Raw genomic sequence first — 27,457 nt, forward strand, 5'->3', positions numbered from 1 at the left:
ACTTATAAAGCTAGTATGAAGGTTAAAAGACAAAAGTAGTAAAAATAACTATAATTATAATAATTAATTAAGGGATACACAAGATTAAAAGACGTAAAATGGACATCAAAAACAAAATAGGGGGTGGGGGAGTAAAAATGTAGAGCATTCAAACATAAGTTGTTATTGACTTAAAATATAAACGTAAGTTGTTATATGTAAGCCTCATGGTAACCACAAAGTAAAAACCTATAGTAGATACACAAGAGAGAAAGAGAAAGGAACCTAAGCATACTACTATAGAAAATGATCAAATCACAAAAGAGAGCAAGAGAAGGAACAAAGGAAATACAGAACAGCCAGAAAATAATTAACAAAATGGCAATAAGTACATACTTATTAATAAATACTTTAAAAGTAAATGGGCTAAATTCCTCAATCAAAAGACAGAGTGGCAGAAGGGATAAAAAAGCAAGACGATCTATATGCTGCCTACAAGAAACTCACTTCAAATTTAAGAACAGACTGAAAATGAAGAGATGGAAAAAATATTCCATGCATATGGAAACCAAAACAAAGCTGGGGTAGCTATACTTACATCAGACAAAATAGTCTTTAAAACAAAAACTGTAATAAGAAACAAGAAGAACATTAAATAATGATAAAGGGGTTGATGCACAAGAGGATTTAACATTTGTAAATATTTATGTACCCAACATAGGAATGCCTAAATATATAAAGCAAATATTAACAGATCTAAGGGGAGAAATGGTAGGGGACTTTAATACCCCATTTTCATCAACTGATAGATCATCCAGACAGGAAATCAATAAGGAAATATTGACCTTAAATGACATGTTATAGCAGTTGTACTTAATAGTTATATACAGAACATTTGATCCAGAGCCACAGAATACACAGTTTCCTCAAATGTACATGGAACATTCTCCAGGATATATCATATGTTAGGCCACAAAACAACTCTTAATAAATTTAAGAAGACTGACATCATATCAGGCATCCTTTTTACTACAATGGTATGAAACTAGAAATCAATTATAAGAAGAAAACTGGAAAATTCACAAAAACATGTGGATTTCATAAACAATATGCTACTCAACAACCAATGAATGGGTTGAAGAAGAAATCAAAAAAGAAATTAAAAAATACCTTGAGACAAATGAAAATGAAAACACAATATACCAAAATTTATGATATCCAGAAGAAGTAGTTCTAGGAGGGAAGTTTATAGTGATAAATGCCTACCTCAAGAAATCAGAAAAATCTCAAACAACCTAACTTTATACCTCAAGGAACTAGAAGAATAATAACAAATGAAGCCCAGAATCAGTAAAGGAAAGGAAATAACAAAAATCAGAACAGAAGTAGATGAAAGAGATTAAAAAGACAATAGAAAAGATAAATAAAACTAAGAGCTGTTTTTTTGAAAAGATAAAATTCAGAAAACCTTTAGCTAGGCTGACCAGAAAAAAATAAAAAAGAGGACTCAGATAAAATCAAATGAAAAAGGAGACGTTACAACTGATACCACAGAAATACAAAGGATCATAAGAGACTGCTATGAACAATTATACACCAAATATTGGACACCTTGAAGAAAGAAACATACACCTACCAAGACTGGATCATGAAGAAATAGAACACATGAAAAGACCATTACTAGTAAGGAGATTGAATCGGTAATCATAAACCTCCCAACAAACAAAAGTCTGGGATCAGAGAACTTCACTGGTGAATTTTACCATACATTTAAAGAAGACTTAAAACCAGTCCTTCTCAAACTCTTCCAAAAATAGAAAAGGAGGGAATACTTCCAAACTCATTTTACAAGGCCACCATTATCCTGCTACCAAAACTAGGCCAGGGAACCAGAAGAGAAAACTACAGGCCAATATCCCTGATGAAAATATATGTATAAAATCCTCAACAAAATATTAGCAAACTGAATTTGACAGTACATTAGAAGGATCATACACCATGATCAAGTAGGATTTATTCCAGGGCTGCAAGGTGGTTCAACATCTGCAAATCAGTCAATGTGATGATACACCACATTAACAAAATGAAGGATAAAAATCATATGATTATCTCAATAGATGCAGAAAAAGATCTGAAAACCCACATCCATTTATGGTAAAAACTCTCCACAAAGTAGATATAGAGGGAACATACCTCATCATAATAAGGGCCATACATAACAAGCCCACAGCTATCATCATACTCAACGGTAAAAAGATGAAAACTTTTTCTCTAAGATCAGGAAAAAGACAAGGATACCCACTCTTGCCACTTATTCAACATAGTATTGTAAGTCCTAGCCACAGCAATTAGGCAAGAAAAAGATATTAAAAGCATTCAAACTGGAAAGGAAGAACTAAAACTGTCACTATTTGCAAAACTGACATATTATATAAAGAAAACCCTAAAGACTCCACCAAAAACTGTTAGAACTAATAAACAAATTCAGTAAAAGTGTAGGATACTCTTTCTAGACACTAATAACAAACTATAAGAAGGAGATATAAACACATATATGCCATTTATAATGGCATGAAAAACCCTCAGAATAAATTTAACTGAGGTGAAAGACCTATCCAATGGGAATTATAAGACAGTGATGAAAGAAAGTGAAGAAGACATAAATAAACAGAAAGTTATTCCATGCTCATAGATTGAAAAAAATATTGTTAAAATGTCCATACTACCCAAAGCAGTCTACAGATTCAATACAATCCCTATCTGTATTCCAGTGACATTTTTCATAGAAACAGAAAAAACAATCCTGAAATTTGTATGGAACCACCAAAGACCCCAAACAGCCAAAGTAATCTCAAAAAAGAAAAAGGTGGAGGCATCATGCTCCCTAATTTCAAACTATATTACAAAGATATAGTAATCAAAATAGTATGGTATTGGCATAAAAACAGACACATACATCAATGGAACAGAATAGAGAGCCCAGAGAACTCCCTGGCAGTCCAGTGGTTAGGACTCTGCGCTTTCACTGCTGAGGGCATGGGTTCAATCCCTGGTCAGGGAACTAAGATCCTGCAAGCCACATGGCACAACCGAAAAAAAGAGAGAGACAGCCCAGAAATATGGTCAATAATTAATGATAGAGGAGCCAAGAATATACAGTGGGGAAAGGACAGTCTCTTCAATAAATAGTGTTGGGAACTGGACCTCTATCTCAAACCATACACAAAAATTAACTCAAAATGGCTTAAAGACTTGAATATAAGATCTGAAACCATAAAACTCCTAGAAGAAAACATAGGCAGTAAGCTCTTTGACATCAGTCTTAATAGAGATTTTTATGGACTTGACACCAAAAGCAAAGGCAATGAAAGCACAAAAGTAAAAACAAACAAGTATAACTACATCAAATGAAAAAGCTCTGCACAGCAAAGGAAAACATCAACAAAATGAAAAGGCAACCTACTGAATGGGAGAAAATATTTGCAAATCATATATCTGATAAGAGATTGATATCCAAAATATATAAAGAACTAATACAACTCAACAGCAAAAAAAATCCAAACGAAAAACTGGGCAGAGGATCTAAATAGACAGTTTTCCAAAGAAGACATACAGATAGCCAAGAAGCATATGAAAAGGTGCTCAACATCACTAATCATAAGGGAAAGTGCACTATTGGTAGGAATGTAAATTGGTATAGTCACTATAGAAAACAGTATGGGATTCCTCAAAAAATTAAAACTAGAACTACCATATAATCCAGGAATTCCACTTCTGGGTATTTATCAAAAGAAAATGAAAACTAACTTGGGGACTTCTCTGGTGGTCCAGTGGTTAAGACATTGCCTTCCAGTGCAGTGGGGGCAGTTTCAATCCCCAGTTGGGGAGCTAAGATCCCACATGCCTCGCAGCCAACAAGCCAAAACATAAAACAGAAGCGATATTGTAACAAATTCAATAAAGACTTTAAAAATGTTCCACATCAAAAAAATCTTTGAAAAAAGAACTTGAAAAGATATCTGCATTCCCATGTTCATGGCAGAATTATTTACAATAGCTAAGTTATGGAAACAACCTAAGTGTCCATTGATGGATGGATAAAAAATATGGTATATATATCCAATGGAATATTACTCAGCCATAAAAAAGAATGAAATCTTGCCTTTTCAACAACATCAATGGACCTCAATTGCATTATGCAAGTGAAAAAAGTCAGAGAAAGATGAAAGCTCTATGATCTCACTTATATGTAGAATCTAAAAACAAAAACATGAGCTCATAGATTGGTGGCTGCCAGAGAGGTGAGGGATGGGGAGTAGGTGAAATTGGTGAAGGTAGTCAAAAGGTACAAACTTAAAATACTTAAGTCATGGGACTGTTATGTAAAGCATGGTAATGACAGTCAAAAAATACTGTATTGAATATTTGAAAGTTGCTAAGAGAGTAGATCTTTAAAGTTCTCATCACAAAAATTTTGTAACTATGTACGGTGATGGATTTTAACTAGATTTATTGTGTTATTCCACAATATTTATAAATATGGAATGCTTATGTTATACACATGGAACTAATATGTCAATTATACCTCAAAAAAAGTGAAATCCATGAAAGATACAAGAAACCAGATTGATAATTAGTTGCTCATGCCATTATATCTCAGATTAAATATTTATTATTTAATTTCTGTCATACAAAGTACACACTCAAAAAACAGAAAGCACAGTAACCCTATACGCTGAGTGGATTAGCTGCCGGGTAAGCCCCCAAGTACAAGAGAAGGATGGATCAGTGTGCAATGAATCGATACCATCCATGAACACCTATGTATTTTTTTTCTTCAGTGATGCTGGCCTTCAAAAAAAAAAAAAAAAACCACAAAGTCTAGAGTAAAAAATTTAGAATCACTTAAGGTTATTTTTAGTTTATAAACTTTAAGGGGAAGAATTCAGTGTATGGGCTAAATGAGATACTTAAAAAGGACCATCTTATTTTCCCCTGCTGACTGCCATTTTTGCCCTTTTAATTCTGAAAAGCCTACTTCCTCATAAGCCTCTTCTGGTTGATCAGTTTTTGGTACTTAATCCAGAAAATAAAGAGCTCATTGATGGTTTTTGCTTGTCCTTCTAGGCAAAGGAGGAAACTTCCAAGCGAAAAGCTGATGGAAAAAGTACAAGTTAAAGTTCACACTATTTGGTAAGTTTGATGTTTGCGGTAAATGAAGACAATTGTACCTTCTACCAGCCTGTGTGTTATAGGTGAGAGAAACTGTCTCCTTCTTGAGTATTTCATGTTCTCTTTATGCTATTGGCATGAAATACACATTGCAAAATCTATAGAGTAATTCCCTGTAAAGCAATAAATGGTGCTATCGGAATGTTTAAAAACATTCATCTTATAATTAAGAGCTCTTTAAGATATTAGGCCAGGCTCTTAAAGAAAATGACGATCTAAGTCTAGTTGACTCTGAAACCCAAATGCTCATGACTGCAGGTTACTGGGGCAAAGCAAAATAGGCATGTTACATCTTACAGTGAAATGGCCTTATGATATAGATATTACCCAAAATACAAACACATTGTGGAGTGAGGAGAAGTACCCCCCTAGGGTCTGATGGTAATTAGAGTTTTGAGAATAGGGCAAACGAAAAGATTGACAACTTTTGTTCATCTTAGTTTGAGAAAGTAAAGCTCTGTGTTTGATTCTACTGTATGGTAACTAAAGAGCTGGTATGGACGAGGGAGTCTCTGAGATCTATCTTGAGAGCTGGGCCCTTATTAACTTCAGAGAGAAGAGGTCTTATTCTAAACCATAAAAGCTTATAACCACTTGCTGCCAAAAACCTAAAAGAAATGAAAATGTAGGTTAAATTGGGTTAGGCTCTCTCACCATGAATCCACTTTTATTTGCTACAAAGAGGGAGGTATACTGATTAGAACTGCTCCAAAGATTTTCCCCAAAATTATAAAAATAAATTTCTTTTAATTTTTGATTCTCATATCTACTTTAGTAAATTCCTCCTTAAATTTATTATGCCTGTAATAAGAAAATTACATATCAAATGTTCACTGGATTTTCTTCTTTGAATTTTTCAAGGTATCCGCATATAAAATCTTCAGCTGGTAGATGGTGACGTTTGAAGAACAAAAGCCTTTAACAGCAGAAAAATTTTCTGAGTGGCTTCTAGACAGCAGTATTTGTTGAGTCTTCTGACATCCTAAACATTGTTTTTCTTTTCCTGAAAAGAAACTGAATTTGTCTGGTTCACCTGTGTTATTCTACTGAGTACTGATAAACTTTGAATTTTTAAAAATTGTCTTCAGTTGGGAGGGAAAGGAACTTTATATTTCTAAGAGATATATTTGATAGCTTCTTAAAGCAACACACACAAAAGGAAAAACCTTCGCAAAGTTTTGCACCTTCTACCCTCAGTGCCTGTAAATCTCATTAGTATTTTCAATTTGCACTTAATTTTTTTGTTGTTAGCATTTGGAAAACAATGCTTTACATATTCTTCAGTGTTCTGATTTCTCATTACCCCTTTCCTCTTGGGCTTTTGAACTGTATTGATGTTTCTTTGGGTTCATGTTTATAAGGCAAACATAAAATATCGTACATTGGGCACAGGTCTCCTCTTGAGCTGCTAACAATAGATAACGTGGACAGACGAGGAAACACCGCGCCCCTTTTCAGGCTGAACTCTTCTTTGCCAGAGGTTAGGACGTCAGCACAGGCCTACTGAGACTTGACTCGAGTCAGCAGAGCAAAACGCAGACTCTGTGTCACTGCATAGCAAGTTCCAAGAATAACAAAATCTAATTCTTAGAATACTCATATGGCTTGAACTCTGCTGGTTTACTGCATTAAGCTGGGCTTTCCAGCCTCTCTCTATAAAACCTGAGCAGCAGTTGTTTGCTTAGAGCCATTGCCACATTAGTCTTGCACTGTACAGCATGTGGCTTAATGGAAGTTGGGTTTACCAAAAACAAAAACAAACTTCTGCTTAAAAATAAAGAAAAAGATCTTTTTAAAATTTAAAAATCTGCTTTTCCCCCACAGCAATTTAAGAACTAGTGTCTGATATCCCACAACTTGGAATGGTTTCTCATACCTTTCTGAACGGTTTATGAATACAGTACCGGTGTCATTGATGAAATTAAATATTTATCAAAATCCCATCTTTATTTCCTGATAGTGAATGCAGGAAAAGATATCAGGTACACATCATAAAACTGATTTGGAATTCCTTGTTTTCAGAGAGCACAGCCTTCCTCAGCATCTGTTTAAACTATTTATTAGGATTTAGCAACTTCACTAAAAATAAGTAATATCACCAATACCGTCTAATGGGGTGGGAGGCAAGCAACAACATACTACTTATAATGCGCATCCAATTTTGTTAATATGATCTAAAAATTGTCTTTAAAAATCATGCATATACCTCTGAGATTTCAAACTTCATCCACTTCAAATGCTATGTCCCCATCCCATCAGAGATGCAGGCATTACTAGTCTAAATCTGGGAAATATAAGCCAGGATTATGGTGACTAAACAGACCTTTTCAAGGCACTAACAAGAAAATAAACACTTTTTCTGAGGGATTTCAATTATGTGTCTATAGGTAGTACAAAGTGGTTTTGTTTAAAAAAAAAAAAAAAGTGAAACCTTTGACATTGACAGATGTGTTTGCAAGGATATGGCTGCAGTATTACTAATTTACATGCATATATGTAAGTATTTTAAAATTACATACCAAAATCCAGAGATTTAGGAAATACCTGTTAAAGTAAACATTTATTTAAGGTACTCAGAATATGCCTTTTTGTTTATTAGAAACGTCTTCAATACTTGGGTGTTTGATAGTAATTAATGATGAGTTGAGTAAGCTACAAGATCTAAATCAGTCCTTTTTACCCATCTAATTTGGAGTAAATAACTGCAAATATTTGCTTAGAGGTAAATAACAATTTTTTATTACCAAAAAGGGTTTTGCACATTGTGTGGCAATATTGTGTCTCTTTAGAAAATGGACTTCTCTAAAAGCAAATGAAAAGAGGTTCCTCAGGTGACCAAAACTGAAAACCACTATTTCCATGTTTCATTAATCAAGATATAAGATGCAATTAAAGAAAAATATTTTACATTAAAATCTTGGCTTTGTATGTTTTTTTAGAAGAAAGACACATGGGGATGGACATTACCAGTGATTTCTGGTTTTAGTTCTCAAGCCATTAAGCCATGCAATATGTATGAAAATGGAATTGCAAACACATTTATGTCCAGAAAAGATCCTCTATTCCATACTGTATTAGAAAAACACATTGACATTTGTCATATCATATTCCTTTATCTTAACTTTTGCAATATATTAAAAAAAAAACTCATAAAAGACTTCAATTCCAGTACAACACACTGTCTTCACTTAGGCTAATATAAGCAAGTATTTTCCATTTCACAATACCTTATCATTTACTAGAGACTGCAATGCCTTACTGGCAATAAGTGCTAATAACAACTTATTTAGAGATTATAAACTAGGCCAAATAAGGAACAAGGAGAGGAAGCATCACCTACCTAAGGATCAAAAGCTCTGAGGTTCAACTTCAAATGAAAGGTTTCTCTTCTAGACCTGAATGCACTCGGCTTTTTCAGAAGAGACACTATTAGTCAGGGTCCTGAGGAAATAGATGGCACACTCAAATTAGGATTATCTGAGGAGGGATCTATAAAAGGTTTTTTGGGGGGTTTTTGTTTGTTTTTTGTTTTTGAAACAAAAATGTGAGCAGGATGTATGGAAACCACAGGTCCAGCCAGGACTAATTAAAGCCAGGCTCCCACTTCACCCTTCACCCTGAAGGGGTGAGAGGAGGAAGCACTTACTAGAACACACAGATGGAGAAGGCTTGTGGGAAAGAGGGCCACCTCCCTAGAGCTGAGACCTTCGGTGGAGGCCAGCCTGAGGCAACCTGCAAGGGAACCGGGGGAATAAACACCATCACCTACTCTGTCCCCAACCCCAGCTCTTATCTGCCCTCCTGGGAGGTCAACGGAAAGCCAGAGGACAGGGAAGTCTCATGATGTGGCCCTCCAACAAGTCAGCCCCTGGGCATGCAGCAAGGGAGAGAAAGGTGGAAAGCAGATCAGGGCCCTTCTGGCTCAATCACTGCCCCAGGGGTTCATGGTTCAGTAGTCACTACTGTTCAGAGTCTTCCCAGGAGACTGACACAACAGCTTATGAATGAGAAGCCCATGGGGAGCAGGGTGTGGGGACCAGGGGTTTGGAGACCGCAGGGCTTAAGTATAAAATATAAAATAGAAGAATAAGGTACTTCACTTCTCCGTAGTAGGGAACCCACCACTTGGGTTTACATTTGGGGGTAACACCTATAATGGAACATGTGGTGGCAATAACCCCCTGATGAAAAAGTTAGCAGCCAGTCTTCATAAGAAGGGACGAATGAATAAGGAGTTGAAGGAGCAGGAAATATATTCACTGGGAGCCAAGACAACCATCTCTATTTTGAAAATATTCACATTCAATAAAATGTTGGAGATCACACATCACAGGAACCAACAAGGAACGGATTGTTACAGCAGTTCAAGCTTTTCATTTTGTAGCCACACTCTGATTTTATCAAAATTCTTATCCATCCAACGTATGTTTTCCTCAATGGTTTCAATTGTTTGTTGGACACAACGGAGCTGAGACCCATTTTCCTTCAAAGAGCTGAAGAATTCTTTTACCTTGTGAGGAAAAATTGGGTTTTTAAAATTTTGTTTTATTAAGTTACACAAATAAAGTTCAGGCTAGTTAAAAGAAAACTGAAGCCAAAATTCCAGCATTTGTCAAAATTCTACATAGAAAACAGGGCCAGGTGTCTGGATACGATTATGTACATAAACTTAAGCTCTATGAAATGAGCTCATGCCTCATGATGTCAAGTTTTGTGTTTTTCCTCTGCAGCTTTTTTATTTATTCACAGTTGCCAGATTCTAAAAGACTTCACTGTTTACCGTTTCATAATTAAGTTTTAATCGCATGTATCTAATGTGTATTCTGTTATAGACACACAGATGCAAACTTAACTTTTTTAAACATAGCTGAAACAGCAGAATGTGCAGAGTATCTTCTCTGCCAAGCAAAACAGTTTCAGCCACATACGTGCAGTCTTCCTCCATGGGCCTGGCTTTGTCTGTTATGATAGAAACACTGGGGAATGGGGTTCTTAGCAAGTTACGGTGGTAATACCCCAAACCTTGCCAAATTTTTTTATCCTAATCCACAATTGATGTATTGTTCCTTCAAGATAAAATCCACCCAAAGTTCCCCATGGTTTTAAAGAGATAAGAGTCGCTTGACTATCTCCTCAAAAATATCTTCGCTATTGTTTCACCGCTGGGTACTTTATCCCCTTTAAGCTCACATGAGGAATAGGTTGGCTTTGCAACAGCACTGACCATTGTGCTACTCTGTCTCACCTTCAAGGGTTCTTAAACTTTTTTCCCATACACTTCACATTAATCCATCAATTTTTGATTTCGTAGACAGGAAGAAAGTCTAAGCCAAGATACATTATTTATTCAGCATGGATTCCAGACAGTCAATTCCTTAAAAATCCATGTCATAACATCCTAAGTTTGGGAAAAGGAGGGGGGTAAGAGTAGGCTTTTTGAAAGATCAAATTCCAATTTTAAATGATTCGGGGTTGTTTTAAAATTCAATCTCAGTAGAACTTTTCCGTGAGCTGAAGGCATACCCTCCTGCTATAGCAACCTAGAAAACACTTAACCCACTTCACTGTCCTGCCTTAAACTGTAGCTCAATCTACTGTTTTGTCTCTCAGAACTCAAGATTAATTAACAGGCCGTTTAAGAAGTAACTCTGGGCAATATCCTGTGATAAACCATAATGGAAAACAACATGAAAAAGAATATGTGTATGGCTGAGTCACTTTGCTATAGAGCAGAAATTAACACAACATTGTAAATCAACTATACTTCAATAAAATATAAAAAAAAATCACTCTGGGCACTCTTCAAACCACATCAATATTTTTACTAATTGGTCAAATTAATTAATCCTGAAGGATCCTACCATGATAGTACTGAAAAACAAGCCTGCAAGAGCTCTAACAAAGCCAGCTGTTAACCCCTGCCTGCCCTTCTACTTTTCCTGACCCAAATTTATCACTCCTATCTTCATCTGCCTTGGGAAATTCAGCATCTCAACTGAGTACGTATTTGATTCAAACCTGCCTCCTTGAGAATATTTTCTGTGCACATGGGTAGAAAACCAGATTTATGCTACTAGTTGGTGAGTAAATGATTAACTTCTCTGGGACCAGGATTCCTCATTTGTGACACTGCAGAGCGTTGGTGAGGATGTCGTTATGTGGGTGAAGTGCAGAACCTAAAGCCCAGCAGGTACCAGGGACTCACCCTCATCCATTTCTTCATGAATATTTACTCTGGTACTTACTCACTTCTCTGGCTTAATTACTGTGCGAGACACTGAGGATGAGGCAATGAATCCGGCAAGCACCCTACCCTCATGAAGCTTACAGTCTGCCTGGGGAGACAAGCAATGAACTATGCTGACTCTATACTGCTGTGGAGAAAATAAACCGGGGCTATGATAGCAACTGGGGTGGGGGTGGCCTGCTTTCGACAGAGTGGTCTGGCAAGGTGACATTTGAGCTGGGGCCTCTAAAGAATAAAATGAACCTTTCCAGTCTAAAGTTGGGGAGAGAGCAAGCCAGGCAGAAGAAGAAGAAAGTGCAGAGGCTTCGCGCAGGACAAACACCTGGTGGCCCAGGAGCAGGAGAAGGCTGAGGGGCTGGAGTGGGTGAGAGAGTGAACACAGGAGCATGTGAGAAAGGGCTGGAGAGGCGGACAGGAGCCAGGTAATGACCATCTCATTCACATGGGAAGGACAGGTTTGAGATTTCAAGAGTGACAGGCAGGGTTTCAAGAAAGGGTCAGTCGTGGGTTGGTTTTCCGTTTTAAAGGTGGAAGATGGTTTGGTATTGGCAAAGTGGCAGGAGGGAGGCCAGTTAGGAGGCTGTCACCATAGGCCACACAAGAGATGAGAAAGGCTTGGCCGGGGTAAGAGCAGAGAAGTGCACAGATGGGGTGTAGATGCCGGAAGCAGAGCCAACAGGACTTGGGATGAGCTCGATGTGAGGGGAAGGAAGGGCTCAGGATGACTCCTGCATTGTAAATGTCAGTAGGACACTCTGCGTTCGGACAACATCTCGGGCTCTTTCATTTACATGTCCTGCCGCAGGGTTTTTGCACCTGATGTTTCCTCTGCACACAGCACTCTCCACCTAGATATCGGCATTTCCTTCAACATCTCCTCAAAGGTCCGCGAGTCATCCCACAGAACACAGCACCATCCCCTTACCCAGTCACTCGCTCTCCTTCCCTTGCCTTATTCATCTTCAGAGCAGGTAACTACCTGACATGAGTTGCTCTGTCTGTAATTGTCTGATTCCCCCAGTAAAATTTAAGCTCTGTGAGGGCAGGGGCTTTGTCTATCCTGTTCATCATTGTAACCCTGGAACCTAAAACCACACCTGCTGTAGAGTAAGAATGTAATATGTCTTGAATGAATTCATGAGAAAATAAATGAATGAACAAGATAATGAATGAACTGTTTTGTTGCTACAGACCTGGTCTATCTGGTCCCAGCCCATGGCTGGCTCTGCTGTCATCACACAGAATATCTCTGCAGTAGACCTCACTAGAATTCAAGCTTGAATTATTATGTGCAAGTTAACTTTACAAGCCTGGGTGAGGCTACTGAAAAATTGGAGAAAAGGGTTGTGACATTTCTTTCCCATTTTCAAAGCACTCTCCATCGAGCTAGATCATGGTGTAACCAGACTACACAATGGAACCACTCCTAAAAAAGTTAATATTAGGCTCTCAGCTTTTATCTAATTGTGCCATTTTTAAAACCATGTAAAATTTGTTCTACAGCTTTACTATAGAGAATATTATTATAGAAAAGCCACCTCAACAAAATGACCCATACATCATACTCCTCAAAAGTTTAAGACTGAGAGAAAGGTCTGCTTTTGTGGAAAACTTGTATGTTCCATGGTTCTCTCTTACCTGACAATAACTCATACTTTTTTCTCATCTTTCTTTGGCTGCTAGGAAGCTATGATAAACTTAGGGTACAACTGCAATAAATTATCCTCAGCACAAATCCCTCATACAATTTCCTCTTTCTGAACATTATGCAGCTTTTTGTTCTTTATTTTAGCGTTATTTTATATATGGACCTTATAAGTTGCCTAGAATTCTTTCTGAAAGTAGATGGTTCATAAGTAAGTAATAGGAAGCCATGAGCTCGAATAGTGGAGAACCTAGCTTCCAGACCCGCCTCTTTCAAAATAACTAGAGGATCACTTCAGTCACTTAAACCTCCAATAATCACTTTTAACATCCTAAACAGGGATTAAACGTCTAAAGTAATTTTTAAGCCCTAAAATTTTTAATGGCAGAGCTAAGACTTCCAAACATGTTTGGGAAGAGGCACAGTTTTCAATGGTTTATTTGTAACTGATTTTTGCTCATGTCAAAAACACCACACTGAACAAAACACACATCCAAAAAGAACGTTTACCAAGTGACAAAATCCATTTCTAACTCATCAGACCCTTAAAGTACTTTGCCTACCTCATATTTACTAGATAATTTATTAGATAATTGTCACTGAAGTTCAAAAAGAAAGCTTTTTTTTTACCTCTTCAAGCCGTGCTCTTGTCGAGAATTGATTTGTTGTTCCCATTACCATGTAGGCTATGGAATTTGAGCCAAGTTCAAACCTAGAAATAGAAATTGTCAAAATGTATTGTGAAGTATTTGTTCATTCGACATGTATTTTTAAGTGCCTCATATATGTGATAGCAATTAACTAAAAAATGGTTAGGCGTGAAAAAGATAAGACGTGATCCTTTGCTCCAATGGGCTAAGATCTAGTTGTAAAAAATCAACACACCAGCCTCTGAATAAAAGATTAAGTACCCAAAAGAAAATGACAGAAGTAGGAGGTGCTACAAGAGTTAGGGCAGATGCAACAAGCGGAAGTACTAAACAGAAGACTTGCCTGAACCGTGCAGGCGGCTTCTGGTAGGTCACGGGGTGCGGGAAGAGATTATTCCAGATGGAATGAAAAACTTGACCATCCAGATCCATTAGTTAGCACTGAATTAGAGTTTCATATTTTCTAAGGATATTTTAAGTACCTCTACTGCCTTTCTTCAGTCAAAAGAATCCCTTTAGATAATCACTGTTATTTTACAAACATAGCTAAAACACAGCCAGATTTAGGAATTTTTGCCAGTCACAACACAATTTTTGGCACTACTTACTTTTGTACAAGTTTATTCCAATTTTCCCTCAGAAACTGCCAGGCCAATGGATATCCCACTGGGTTTCTGCCGATAGCTCTAAGAATATCTGGAAACTCTTGAGTTTTTATTGTATCTCCCTTAAAACTTTGTTCTAGTAGCCTAGAATGATTAAGACAAGAAGTGTTAGCAACAAAGAGGCCCTGAAAAAGTTCCAAACAACTTTAATAAAATAATTTGGGAAAGAAAAAAGCCGATCTGCCAATAATAAAGACACAAAAGATAAGTAGGTTACCAGAGCCCGGAGAAACTCCCTATGGCTACATAATAATAAAAACTAACATTTATATAGTGTTTGCAACACCAATTCTCATATATTCTCTCATTTGCTCACAAAAGTAGCTAAGATAGGTATATCCGGTGTATATTTCTAAATGTGTTATTTTAAAGATACACAAATACATACTCCTTTAAATATTTTTCCTGACACCCGCTGCTCCCTAATTATTTACCGTACACATTAGATGCGTGCCCTCTTGCAAAAATGTTCCCAGCAGGAAACGCAGCTCCTGGCCAACAGGACAAAAACAGATGCCAGAAGGATCTGATCTAATTTAATTCCTCTTGGCTACATGAACATGAATGAATTACTTACCACTGAAGCTTTTCTTTATTGTGGGTAATACAGAGAGCAAATTCAATTTGGTTTTTCTCAGTACTGGACAATGACGATTGATATTTACTATAAAGAAAATCCCATCCTTCTGGGTTCTGGGCCCCTACAGCAAACACTGCCAAGGTCACATCGCTGGGCAGGCTGTGGAAAAGAACACACCCAGGGAGAGGCTGAGATGAAGGCAGTGCGTTTGCATGCACGAGAGAGACAGATTATGAAACGATAAACTGAACCCACAATCAGAGAAGCATGCCTGGAAATATAAACAAAAATAACCTCTTTCCTTCAGTAACACTTTAGGAAAGAAGCAAGAGAAAGTAACAAATTAGGTTTTAAGTAGCCTTCTCAAAAATACATTGTGAAATGCCACTTCTATAAATACCTACATTTCTAACATACTTTAAGGATGCTGAGTGACTCAATAGGTGGTCACTTTTCAAGTCAAAAGAAGGAAATTCAAACTAGACTTAAAATGTAGTCCATGAACAAAAGTCAGGAATCCAATAGGACCACCCGTTTGTAAGCACCTCTATAAATAGAAGCATGTATATTGTTGGCTTAGTATTTCCTGGATAGGACTTAAGCCCCAAGTCTAAAAGGACTTAATCCCTGCCGCCCGCCTCCCCGTTAACCAAACCCCCGGCCTCCTGTCAGGAACTTAAAACAGAAAGTTGAGCGATGCATAGATAAGTCTAAAAAAAAAAAAAAATTATTTTCCCAAAAAGGACAGCAGGGGAGACTTGTCTATACTTGTTTTTTCTCCCAACATTTAGCAAGGATGGTGGAAAAAATAAAAGATACCCCTTATCTGAACAAACTGGTTGTTCGATAAAAACAGACCTCAAATTCCCATTGGCTTCCTGCCACCGTCTGAAATAGCCTTCTGCCTTCTGCACACAGGGCTGGTACTTGCGCACACAGGCCAGTAGGAGCAGCTGACTCCGCAGCATTCGCTCTGAGATGGCGCCCCCATCCGTCCAAGTCTGCTTATCAATGAGGTCCCTCAGCAGCCCGATGAGAAAGGCCTGTGGGAAAGGCACACGTGTCACCAGTCCTGTCCCCAGTCATCTCGTGGTTTATATAATCCAATACACCCTCAGGGGATGGGGATTACTTTTTAAAGCTTAGTCCAATTCATATTTCCAAAACCATGCAGTTGTTTATATTTAATTATAAAAGGGGTCAAAAGCAAGAAATGATGAATGATTTCAGGATTTGCGTAACAGTCTTTTATAAATATATCCTTAACTACTTAAAATCAGGATGAACTGCCACTTTCAAAGCAAACTAAAAGAGACAGTTGATATGACTCAATTTTGAGAGCAAATTATACAAGATGTCATCACATTTTGCCAAAAGTAGCAATTTTGTGCCTCTCGCTTAAGTACCTGAGTCCCAGAAAATCTTAATAGCAACCATCACAATACAGAGGTAAAGTGACATAAACAATTAGCCAAATGAGGGAATGACAAATCTGTGAAACTTAAGAACAGAAGCTAACAGTGCCATGCCTATTTTTAGTGCCAAAATAAAACCAAAGTCTTCATTGGTCAACCTAAATACTGAGGTAATTGTGATTTTCTTTAAAATATATCAAGATATATATAAGATACATATATTATATATATAATATACACCATGATAAGAACTCTTTTCCACACCTACACCAAAGCAAACCAGTTATCTAAAAACTATTCAACTTATTTCAGGCTTTTACCTTGAACTGAGTTTCCACTTCATTCACATCTCTTTTCTCCATTAACTTATACATAGGTATCAGTTCATTCAAACCTTGGAACACTGGCATGATTTCAGTTTCATGTTTCAAGTACAAGCTTAAATCCAAGGCTTTTTCAATGGATAGCTTTCCAATGCTGGTCAAGAGACACCAGGGTTAGCAGTTTAAAAGAAAATCCAGGAAATCAACTATTTGTTTCAAAAGTTACTTGAACAACCTTCCAGCAAAATATTCAATCGGATATAAATGCTCCCTTATAAATAATGACCTTTATACTAACATCTTTCCTGTCACATATATCACAACATGCGGCATGTTTACACTGTGAAGGAACTTTCTCAAATAATAGAGCTAGGGTTAACTAGCTCTATGAGTTGTGGTTAAGATGCAATGGGAACAGGTCAGCATCTGTCCCTCTGTGAAACGTCGGACTGTGCTGAACTTGCAGAGAAAAATGGAAAATCTGATCAAAGATCCTTTAGGAAGCCTCACCTAGACTGCCACTCAGTCACAAGTATGAGTCCCTGGAGTCAACACATCCTCGTCCCCATTTCAAAAAGAAACTGAATATAGATATCAATTCTTCATTATAGAGGGTTGGTGTTAAACATCTTAGTGGTAGGGTGCACGCTCACGTAAATAAACACAAAATCCCCTATGACGTCAGCAGTAATGCGCTATGGAAGGGAATATTTAGGCAGGGCAGAAACGGCTAGATAAGCAACCCCTATCTTTATTCCCCACTGCTTTCTGTCCCCTCAAGAGGCCCAGGAAAGGAAGTCCACGACATTTAGAGCAGAGACACGTGGGGCTGAGAATTACAGTATTCCCTCCCACTTGGGTGATTCCCCTTAGACTTCAGTTCTACCTAAATATTGAAGAAGGTTGAGTTGTAGGCTTGGGGACCATTTCCTGAAAAGCCAATGTTATGGGGCGAAAAAAAAAAAAAAAGAAAAAAAAGAGTGAACACTACCCTCACCCACTCAAAGGTCATCTGGTTGGGCCACATTTTATGAGCCATAAAGATGCTATGCAGTTCAGCTATCCAGTTTGGGTGGGGTGGGAGTGGGGCGTGTGGATCTCTCTCCTTTAGTCTGAGAGATGTAATGCCGACAACTTGGGCCTGGGCCACTTGGTCTTCTACGAAGGCTTCAGGATTGTCAGAGACCCAGCCGGGAGAAACCTGATCTGTTACAGCAGGGCCAGAAAAAGCTGCAGGACTAGGCTTTAGGGACCAGGCAAGGGGCTTCTCCAGGATGTCGGTCTCCTGGTTTTTTACACTTTTGCCTCAGTCTGACCCGAGTCGTTAATGATAAAGATTAAAATACAGATTCCTTACTTTACCTTACTCAGTGGACGCAGATAAGAGGTTAATCCTAAAACTAAAAGCAACCTTGAATTGTTAGAAGAACTTAGGAGAAAACACCTTTCAACTTCTTATTAGCAATCACTTTCATCTTTAGAAATCAAGGATCTGAATGATAACAGCAGCTTGCAGAAACAAACCAAGACTGTGAGGAGCTTGTATTACCTGACAAGCTGAAATGCATTGTTAATGAGACTGGCCCGATCACTACTGCTGATTGCCGTGTGTGTTCCTTTTAAAAGGCCAGTCAAAGAATCCCATCCATCATCCTCATAATGCACGACGTAATAGCCATTCATTCCAACATTAAATTTGATCCATTCCACCTCTTCTGGGAGGATGAGCACATCTAGAGCAAATAAAATAAATCATAGCTGCATTTTCCCTCTTGACTGGAGAAAACTTTTCTGATCAGAGACTGGACAAGGAAATTAAAGGCGAGCTTAATACTGAACAATTTTAATACTGAAATGAGTTTCATATTGAACACATTCCTTTTAGAAACCAGAAAACAGCATCCCAATAGACAAAAGCCAATACTAGTTTTAGACACTCATTTTGTGAGATTTATAGACCTATGAGAAGAATGCCATGTTTCAGGCCGTATGTATGATATAATCCAGCAATGTTAAAGTAAGGGGAAATTTTCCCAAGTATCTCTTCTCCTCAGCATTACATAACTCAACTGTTTTAATCCCTATCTGGCAAGATACTGTCCTTCTTCTTTTGCAACCAGACAGTATTTTCAAACCTATATTCTTCACTAGAAATGGAGTCACAGATCTGCTTCAGATAAAGGCAGACCTGATCCTTTTTTTTAACCAAGATAAATAGCAAAGAAACTTATTATCTAAATCCTACACATTTCCACAGTTCCTTCTTGAAGAAAGCTAGTTAGTTCCACAACAAATTACCTGTTCTTGTCTTCAGCAAAAATCGCTGGACTGAGTCTGAGTTGCTGGTAATGAATGTCAATGGGACATGCCACAGGTACCTACAAGAAAGGAGGATGGATTTGTTCATTTGCTGATTCACTGCAACAAGCAGTTCTTAAATCACCTACCATGCTCCGGGCACTGGCTCATTTAAAGAAGGATGGTACCCAAAACTGCTACAGTCAAGAGCTCAAAACATCCCCAGCCCATTTTCCAGCTTTGTAGGAGTGGCCAGCTTGGGCACTATTCATTCTTCTTGGACTCCTTGAATAGAGCTAGGAATTTAGGCTCAAGTGAGCCCTGACAGCCTTCGCAGTGATTGCCTAAAGGGATCTCAGGGTGCCTAACTTTAAAAATGTGACCACTAGTAATGGCAGAAATTGACAGCATGTGCCTTCTAAATCATATACTCGGAACACAGCATCACTTCTGTGGAATTCCTGCCAAGGATGCATAAGCTGAATCTGATCGTGAAGAAACAGCAGAAAACCCAAATTAAAGGACATTCTCTAAAATAGCTAGCCTGTTCTCTTCAAAAATATCAAGGTCAAGAAAGACAGACTGAGGAACTGTTTCAGAAAAAAAGAATTAAAGAGATGTGAACAGTAATACAATGTGATCCTATATAAAATCCTGAACCAGGTTTCTTTCTTTTGCTATAAAGATATTATTAGGACCACTGAGGAAAGTTGAATAAGGTTGATACATTTGATAATAGTATTTATGAAGTTCACTTCATAATTTTGATAAAGGTACTGTGGTTATATAAATGAATTCTCTTGTTTTTTAGGAAATACTACACTGAAGCATGTCAGGGTAAAGAGGAAATCATGTCTCCAACTTACCCTCAAACAGTTAAAAAATATATATATGCCATATATATATAGAAAGAAATAAAGATCATATTTTTTGGAACTGTTTGATATTTTAGGTTATATGGAGAGAGAGAAAACAAATGTGGTAAAGAATTAACACATATCTGGGCAAAGAATATATGGAATTCTTTGCTCTCTCCTTATATTTTCTCCATAGGTCTGAAATTATTTCAAAATAAAAAATTTTTTAAATAGTGTCCATCCAGGGTCAGTCAAGTTGCAGTGTCTCATTTCCAGTGATGTCCTCTGTAGTGTTAAGCTGACAAACAGGTTCTGGGATCTAACTCAGACTTGCAAAGAAGAGAATGGAGTCTCTTGTATTTCCCAGACATCACCTAAATGTTTATGTCCTTAGCTCCAACCCAAATGCCAGGCACTACTGTAATTAAGTGGCAAATGCTTATACTGGAGTTCATTTCAAGCCAGTAACTGGAAATAACCATCATATCTAACTACAAACCATGAGAATGTTAAAATAATTATATATCAGCTTCATCCTTTTGAATAGACGGTGGTGTATAAGTCAGATTCATAGGATATATAGATTTGATTAAAATATTTTAGCAACAAAGATAAGGGCACTATTTCAAAAATAAGGGTTCACCCTACAAGACAGATGTTGCCTAGGCAACAAAATGAGTTTCTCTCTGTGAACGTTACCCAGTTTCTGGGGCGTCGTCCGGGCCTTTCACGTAGTGCTCTTGCTTCACGTGTACGTTCCTCCCTCTCACTGTGATGGTTATCAGGGGAAAGCCCTTCTGAAGCGTCCAGGTGTTCATCATGGTTTTCACATCAAGGCCTTCCTGTCGCCAGTGCTGGTGTATAAGAAAAAGGCAGATGCGTGACCCACTTGGACCAACTCTAGGAAAAGAAAGAACCCAAGCTTGTGCTCATAGGGTTGCAACCAGTGAAGCTCTTCCGCGTCCCTTCCCCTGCTCCCTTCCCCCCGTCTCCAGCCACTGCATGCCCATTAAAGCACTGACTGTTTACTTTTCATTCTCTTCCTGTACACATAGATGTCTTGAGAACAGGTACCACGCCTGGTTCTCCTGGGCAGACCTTAGGCTTGGCACCAGGCACAAAGCAGGAGTGTGAATGAATGCAGGGGGAGAAGGGACAGAAAGTGGCCACGTGTTCAACACCTACATAACGATGCTGGCTCTCAGACAAGCAAGGTGGGGAAAACATGTTCTATGAAGAGCCTGTACTTCCCAAGCGATAACACCGACATGACTCACACTTAGCAGATAGCCGTGAACTCAAACAAGGATCTATTCTTTGATGCTAAAAGTCTTCAAAAAATATTTAAGAGCTAATAAAAGGATAAAATGTACTACAGGACACATCTAGTAACTACTGAATAAAGCTGTTTCTAAAAGCAAAAAAGCCAAGAAAATAAAAATCTGGTGGATAAAATCCTGTTGAATCTCCAGACTCACCCTCAGCTACCTATGAAAATACTCCACAAGGCCAGATAGACAGAGACTCAGACTGTTTTGTGATTCAGGTGTTATGAATTCTTTATAGTTTAGCAGTTAAAGACATGAGTTAGATCTAAATTCAAATCGCCACTCCACAATTTACTAATCATATGCCTTTGGATTTCATATTCCCATCTGTAAAAATAGGGATAACAGTACTCGCTCATAGGCTTATTGTGAAGAGTAAAGCAGGTGATACACATAAGTGCTTCAAACGTGCCTGACACATAGTAAGTGCTCAAGAATGCTCACTGCCATCATATGTTTTTTTCACAAATGAAGAGCTATGGAAACGATCGACATGGCCTGACGGATACAGTCCTGATCTACCACAGAAACATGTCATAAATCCACTGCTTTACAGAGAGTGAAGCTGAAGAAATTAGTATCAGTGAGATGTGTTACCAAAGAAGGCTGGACAACTCCCTTGTGTAGATATATTTAAGAAAAATTGTGGAAGGCTGTCAGTCTGGTATAGTTTAAACGCAGCCTTATCTATAGAGAGACTGATATAGTCAAGGACCTCGGAAAGTTTGGCACAGAGCTATCCTTCAAAGAAAACGGAGTAAAAGAATGTGCTTCGGGGGAACACGTACAGATGTAAAAACTTACCGAAGATGAAGCTGAATGTTCACCTCTAGAACAAAATCCATCCATTCGTTGTGTGCCATCTGTAGGGCAAATCTAAAAACCAGAAATAAACACATCACTCAGTTCTGTAAAAAACACTCATGATTCTTCTCAGAGGGGTTAATGTGGTGCAGAACAAAAACAAAACAAGATAACAGGTCTGGGCTTCCCTGGTGGCGCAGTGGTTAAGAATCCACCTGCCAATGCAGGGGACACGGGTTCGAGCCCTGGTCCGGGAGGATCCCACGTGCCGTGGAGCAACTAAGCCTGCGAGCCACAACTGCTGAGCCTGCGCTCTAGAGGCCTTGAGCCACAACTACTGGGCCCGTGTGCCCTAGAGCCCGTGCTCCGCAACAAGAGAAGCCACAGCAGTGAGAAGCCCGCTCACCGCAACAAAGAGTGGCCCCTGCTCGCTGCAACTGGAGAAGGCCCGTGTGCAGCAACGAAGACCCAAAGCAGCCAAAAATAAATAAAGAAAGAAATAAATTTATTAAAAAAAAAAAAAAAGATAATAAGCCTGTCAATCCCAAACACAGAGATACACAAAACATACTCACACTTGCCATACTATTCCAAAGGTCCTCGTTTTTTGTGTTTTTATAGCTATACTTCTGCAGATACTTTACAATACCACTTTTAAATGCATCGGCACCAAGATAATCCCTTAGCATATTCAGAATACAGGCTCCCTGAAAAGACAACGTAAATAACTGTTAGCTGTAGTTTGCCTCCATCTAATATACCCTCACACTATTTTGGAGTCACTCTTTAAAATGCAGATACAGTAACCTTTTTAGTGTCTAGCAATTCGTGGAACAATTAGAGAACGTGGGTTAAACCTGGACCTGTCGAGGCAGGGGATCAACATGACTGTTCATGCTTTTAGTCCCCTGGAACTGTTTTCTATCACTAACCAAGCCTCCCCATCATCTGCGAGCTTCCATTATTCACAGGTGAGTGGACAACGTACAGACTAAAACTGGACTTGAACCACCACGTGGCTCTCCTACTGCCGCTCTGGGGTGGGAGTGGGGAGGGGTAGAAGCAAAGGTGAGTAACAGGTGAGGAATCTTGGAGCCCAGGCAGGCTTGAGCAAAGACAACTGGTAGGGCAAGAGGAACAATGAGAAAGGGAGCAAGAGAATTCCTAAATACTCTGCATTCCCGTGATAAGAGCTCTTCTCCCCTCCACTTCCATTCTTGTAGATCATGGGTCACAAACTCAAATGCCTCCAGTGGTCAGACAGGTGACAAATGAGGGAAGTAGTCCAAGGATAAGAAAAATGTTCTTTTACGTTCTTTGTTTCCCCCTGAACTTTGCATACAACTAACCACCAAGGAGTCTTCCTTCCTTCCTCCTTCCCTCTCTCTCAACACACCACCCTCTTTCAAGTCTTCTTTTCCTAAGAAATCATGATTCCCTCTTCCGAGAAAGCCCTTTCTATGTCCTTTACTTCCTGAAAAGCCCCAATTCATCTTTTTTTTTTTTATTAATTTTTATTGGGGTATGGTTGCTTTACAATGTTGTGTTAGCCTCCACTGCACAGCCCAATTCATCTTTAAGACATGACTCAAAATCTTCTTTTCTGGGAAAATTTCTTAGGTCCCCCCTAGGCAGAAGTAGTCTCTCTCTGGTTCTAGGGGATCATGGAGTCACTAGATAGGCAAAGCCCAGGTCTCTGAATGTCTACATGGTGTGCATATTCCTGCCAACAGGACTGGTGTTTTTTTTGAGGTATAATTGACATATAACATTAGTTTCAGGTGTACAACATGAATCAATACTTGTATATATTGCAAAATGATCACCACAATACACCTTGTTAACATCCATCATTACACAGTTACAAATTTTTTTCTTGTGAGGAGGACTTTTAAGATCTACTTTTAGCAACTTCTGAATACACAATACAATGTTATTAACTATAGTCGCCATGCTGTACATTATATCCCTGTGATGTATTTTATAACCTGGAAGTTTGTACCTTTTGACCTCCTTCACCCATTTCACCTACCGCCACCCCGCGCCCCTGGCAACGACCAATCTATGAGCTCATTTTTTGTGTGTTTGTTTTTACATTTAACATATAAGTGAGATCATACAGGATTTGTCCTTCTGACTTATCTCACTTAGCATAATGCCCTCAAGATCCATCCATGTTGTCCCAAGTGCCAAGATTTCCTTTTTTATGGCTGAATATTGCACTGTGGAATGGTCACTTATGGAAACAATTATCTTGGCTATTGTAAATAACGCTGCCTGGAACGTGGGAGTGCACATAACTCTTTAAGCTAGTGTTTTTTGTTTTCTTTGAATAAATACCCAAAAGTAGAATTGCTGGATATGATAGCTTTATTTTTTAATATCTTGTTTTCCATAATGTTCTCCACAGTGGCTGGACCAATTTACATTCCCACCACAGTGCACGAAGGTTCCCTTTTCTCCACATCCTTGCCAACACTTGCTATTTGTCTTTATGAGACGAGCCATTCTGACCAGCGTGAGGGGATGTCTCGTTGTGTTTTGATTTGCATTTCCCCAATGATTAGTGATGTTGAGCACCTTATCATGTACCTGTTGGCCATCTGTTTGTCTTTGGAAAAGTTTCTATTCAGTTCTTCTGCTCCTTTTAAAATCAGATTGTTTTCTTTAGTCATTGAGTTGTATGAGTTCTTTATATATTTTGGATATTACCCCTTGTCAGGCATATGGTTTGCAAGTACTTTCTCCCATTCAGTAGGTTGCCTTTTCATTTTGTTGTTTTTTTGTGCAGACGGCTTTTAATTTGATGTAGTCCCGCTTGGTTTTTGCTTTCTTTGCTTATGCTCTTATACTTTTGGTGTCATATACCAAAAAAATCACTGCTAAGACCCATGTCAAGAAGATTTTTCTCTCAGTTTTTATGACTATTATGGTTTCCAGTCTTAACATTTAAGTCTTTAATTCATTTCAAGTTAGTTTTTTCGTGAGTGGTGTAAGATAGTGGTACGGTTTCATTCTTTTGCATGTGGTGTTGGGAGAACTAAATGACCATTTTTTTAAGAGACTCTCCATTCCCCATTGTATATTCTCAGGTCCTTTGTCATAAATTAACCATATATGCATGGGTTGATTTCTGGGCTCTATTCTGTTCCATTGATCTATGTGTGTGTTTATACGTCTGTTTTATGTCTGCTTTTATCTCCTCTGCACTATTGATGGAAACATGCAAACAAGAAATACTTTTCCATTTGCTACACATAAAACAGCCAAGCATAATGATAAATGACACATTCTCTGCCTTGGTGAGGATAACAGAAACGGTTGGGAATGGAAGGGAAAGTGGAAAAGCAGAACTCTGATCTCATAAAGGAGCCATGACTTAGCTCCAGTCTATGTTGCTAAGGGAAATACAGGCCTGGTATGACCAGAATCCTTTTTCCCTCCAATAGAAGCCAGAAATCTGGATTTTTATATAAAATCTCCCAATTATTATATGTTGGCAACAATTTCCAATTCTTTTATTAAACACATTGTGCAGGACAACTGTTTCTGAAGGCACCAAAAGCTATACAAGGGCAGGGGCTTTTGCCTGGTACAAAGTTGATGTTCGATCAAGACCTATTTATTGAAGGATAAATAAAAAGCTTCTGTAGGCCATGAATATTCAACTTAAGACAGTAAACGAACTGACCACAATATAATCTAGGATTTTAAGCCAAACTTCAAGTTAGGCCTAAAAGAGTTAACTCTGGGCAGCGTGGGTGAGAAGAGAAGGAATTCAATCTGGGCTAGTCCTTATGAAGGGAAAGTCACCCCAAAACCCTGTCTATAACCTCTCCACCCCACATTTGTAAGTGTATGTACCCTTATAATACATTTTTACCTTTTCATAAGAAACTTCATCAAATATCTCCCGAATCTGAGCAGGATTCTCCACAGGTGTGGACACAGGGTGTGAGGAGTTTAACGCATCTACCTCCATAGCATTAAAACACTTATCAAAGAAATAATCTTCCTATTGAGACAGAAAAAAAGACAACATCACCAATGATTTACATTTACTTGAAAAAAATACGAAATGAGGATGGTCTGACCTGGGATAATAGGTTTACACTCTAAATTTCTAATTTAACCTATTCCATATTTATAGAATTTACAAAATTAAATAGAATTACTATCTTCTAAAGAACAGCCAAGAAACAGTGATCTTAGATCAACACTGAAATTTTTCTTTAAATACTTAACACCTTAGAATAAAGAAAATTTCCTATTAAAAAGAAAAACATTATGCCTACAGTCCAACAGTGCCAAAATGAGAAACTAAAATGTACAGTGATTTAAGTATCTCCAATCATCATCTATACTATTTTAAAGCAAAGAAATTTAGCTTTAAAACCATGTAGTGAAAGAAAAAGTAATGAAAAACAAATCCCAACTATAACCTGATTAGGGCATATTACCCAATAGAATAATATCCATACGTAATCATTTTTATTATTAAAGACTATGTGGAAACAGGAAAATATTTATGATCCACTATAGTGTAATAATTATATGTACATTATAATTATAGCTACATATAAGTTATGTGTACTGGAAGATGAAAATGGGATATGAATATGTACAAATGAAGATTATAATATGATAAAGGATTGTTTTTACATAAAGTTTCTTTTTAATTTTACTACATTTGATTTTAACAAGTTAAACACATGATTTTTAAAATCAACACGTAGAGGTTCCAAAGCATTAAGTTTGTGACCCATGAGTCTAGGTTCTTATACAATCAAATGTATAATTACCTTAAACATAACTCATTTCATTTGGCAAGTAGGACCCTATTGAAATAGCAGCAATCTGTACCTAATACTTCTTCAGTGAGCAACCTGAAGGTTGGGGAAGTGATATGGAACAGACAGGTTGTCATTATTTCTATTTCTTTGATATTAAGGGAGGACAAAATTTAATACTAACTTCATAACAATCATAGATTTGGAAATAAGCAATTGAGTTTGGAAATAAACCTTTGCAATATATCTTTAAAGATCACTAGCATTTTGGAAACCTGATTCATATTTAAACTCCCAGGGAAGATATCAATCTTTCTATGAATTCCATAATCCAACATCAGTAAGTATTTTCCAGCAACATTAAACAACAGATTGATCTAAAATGTAAAAAAAGAAGTAAGTAAATACAACTTACAACTTTCAGTTCTGGATGAGTCACACTGACAGACACGAACTCCATAAACTTGGCAAATCCCTCATTTAGCCAAAGATCATTCCACCATTCCATAGTGACGAGGTTCCCAAACCACTGAAAGGAAAACATTACTCAGGTTATTCACAGATTTCTATGGAAACTAGATTATCTATGTGGCCATAAGCATCAGACATTCAGAAGGAAATATATTTTATATGTGTAAGGTCAG

General features: G+C 37.9%; 2 protein-coding genes across 14 annotated transcripts in view; one reads left to right on the forward strand and one right to left on the reverse strand.

Moving 5' to 3' along the window:
* Positions 1-7,813, forward strand: part of CAST (calpastatin) — a 119,128-nt gene extending 111,315 nt beyond the window's left edge. For all 9 annotated transcript variants that reach the window (XM_036847218.1, XM_036847222.1, XM_036847220.1 and 6 more), the window contains 2 exons: positions 5,107-5,172; positions 6,073-7,813. In XM_036847218.1, coding sequence (XP_036703113.1) covers positions 5,107-5,157 — 51 coding nt within the window. In that variant the 3' untranslated portion in view covers positions 5,158-5,172; positions 6,073-7,813. The remainder of the gene's footprint in view (positions 1-5,106; positions 5,173-6,072) is intronic.
* The window catches only part of ERAP1 (endoplasmic reticulum aminopeptidase 1), a 34,221-nt gene continuing 14,357 nt past the window's right edge, over positions 7,594-27,457 (reverse strand). For all 5 annotated transcript variants that reach the window (XM_036847213.1, XM_036847214.1, XM_036847215.1 and 2 more), the window contains 13 exons: positions 27,229-27,342; positions 25,907-26,038; positions 22,599-22,730; positions 22,024-22,095; positions 20,591-20,745; positions 19,035-19,114; positions 18,286-18,469; positions 16,734-16,890; positions 15,857-16,041; positions 14,996-15,157; positions 14,362-14,502; positions 13,734-13,815; positions 7,594-9,721 (listed from right to left, as the gene is read on the reverse strand). In XM_036847213.1, coding sequence (XP_036703108.1) covers positions 9,566-9,721; positions 13,734-13,815; positions 14,362-14,502; positions 14,996-15,157; positions 15,857-16,041; positions 16,734-16,890; positions 18,286-18,469; positions 19,035-19,114; positions 20,591-20,745; positions 22,024-22,095; positions 22,599-22,730; positions 25,907-26,038; positions 27,229-27,342 — 1,752 coding nt within the window. In that variant the 3' untranslated portion in view covers positions 7,594-9,565. The remainder of the gene's footprint in view (positions 9,722-13,733; positions 13,816-14,361; positions 14,503-14,995; positions 15,158-15,856; positions 16,042-16,733; positions 16,891-18,285; positions 18,470-19,034; positions 19,115-20,590; positions 20,746-22,023; positions 22,096-22,598; positions 22,731-25,906; positions 26,039-27,228; positions 27,343-27,457) is intronic.

The sequence above is a fragment of the Balaenoptera musculus genome, chromosome 3 (genome assembly GCF_009873245.2).
Source record: "Balaenoptera musculus isolate JJ_BM4_2016_0621 chromosome 3, mBalMus1.pri.v3, whole genome shotgun sequence".
Lineage (NCBI taxonomy): Eukaryota > Metazoa > Chordata > Mammalia > Artiodactyla > Balaenopteridae > Balaenoptera > Balaenoptera musculus.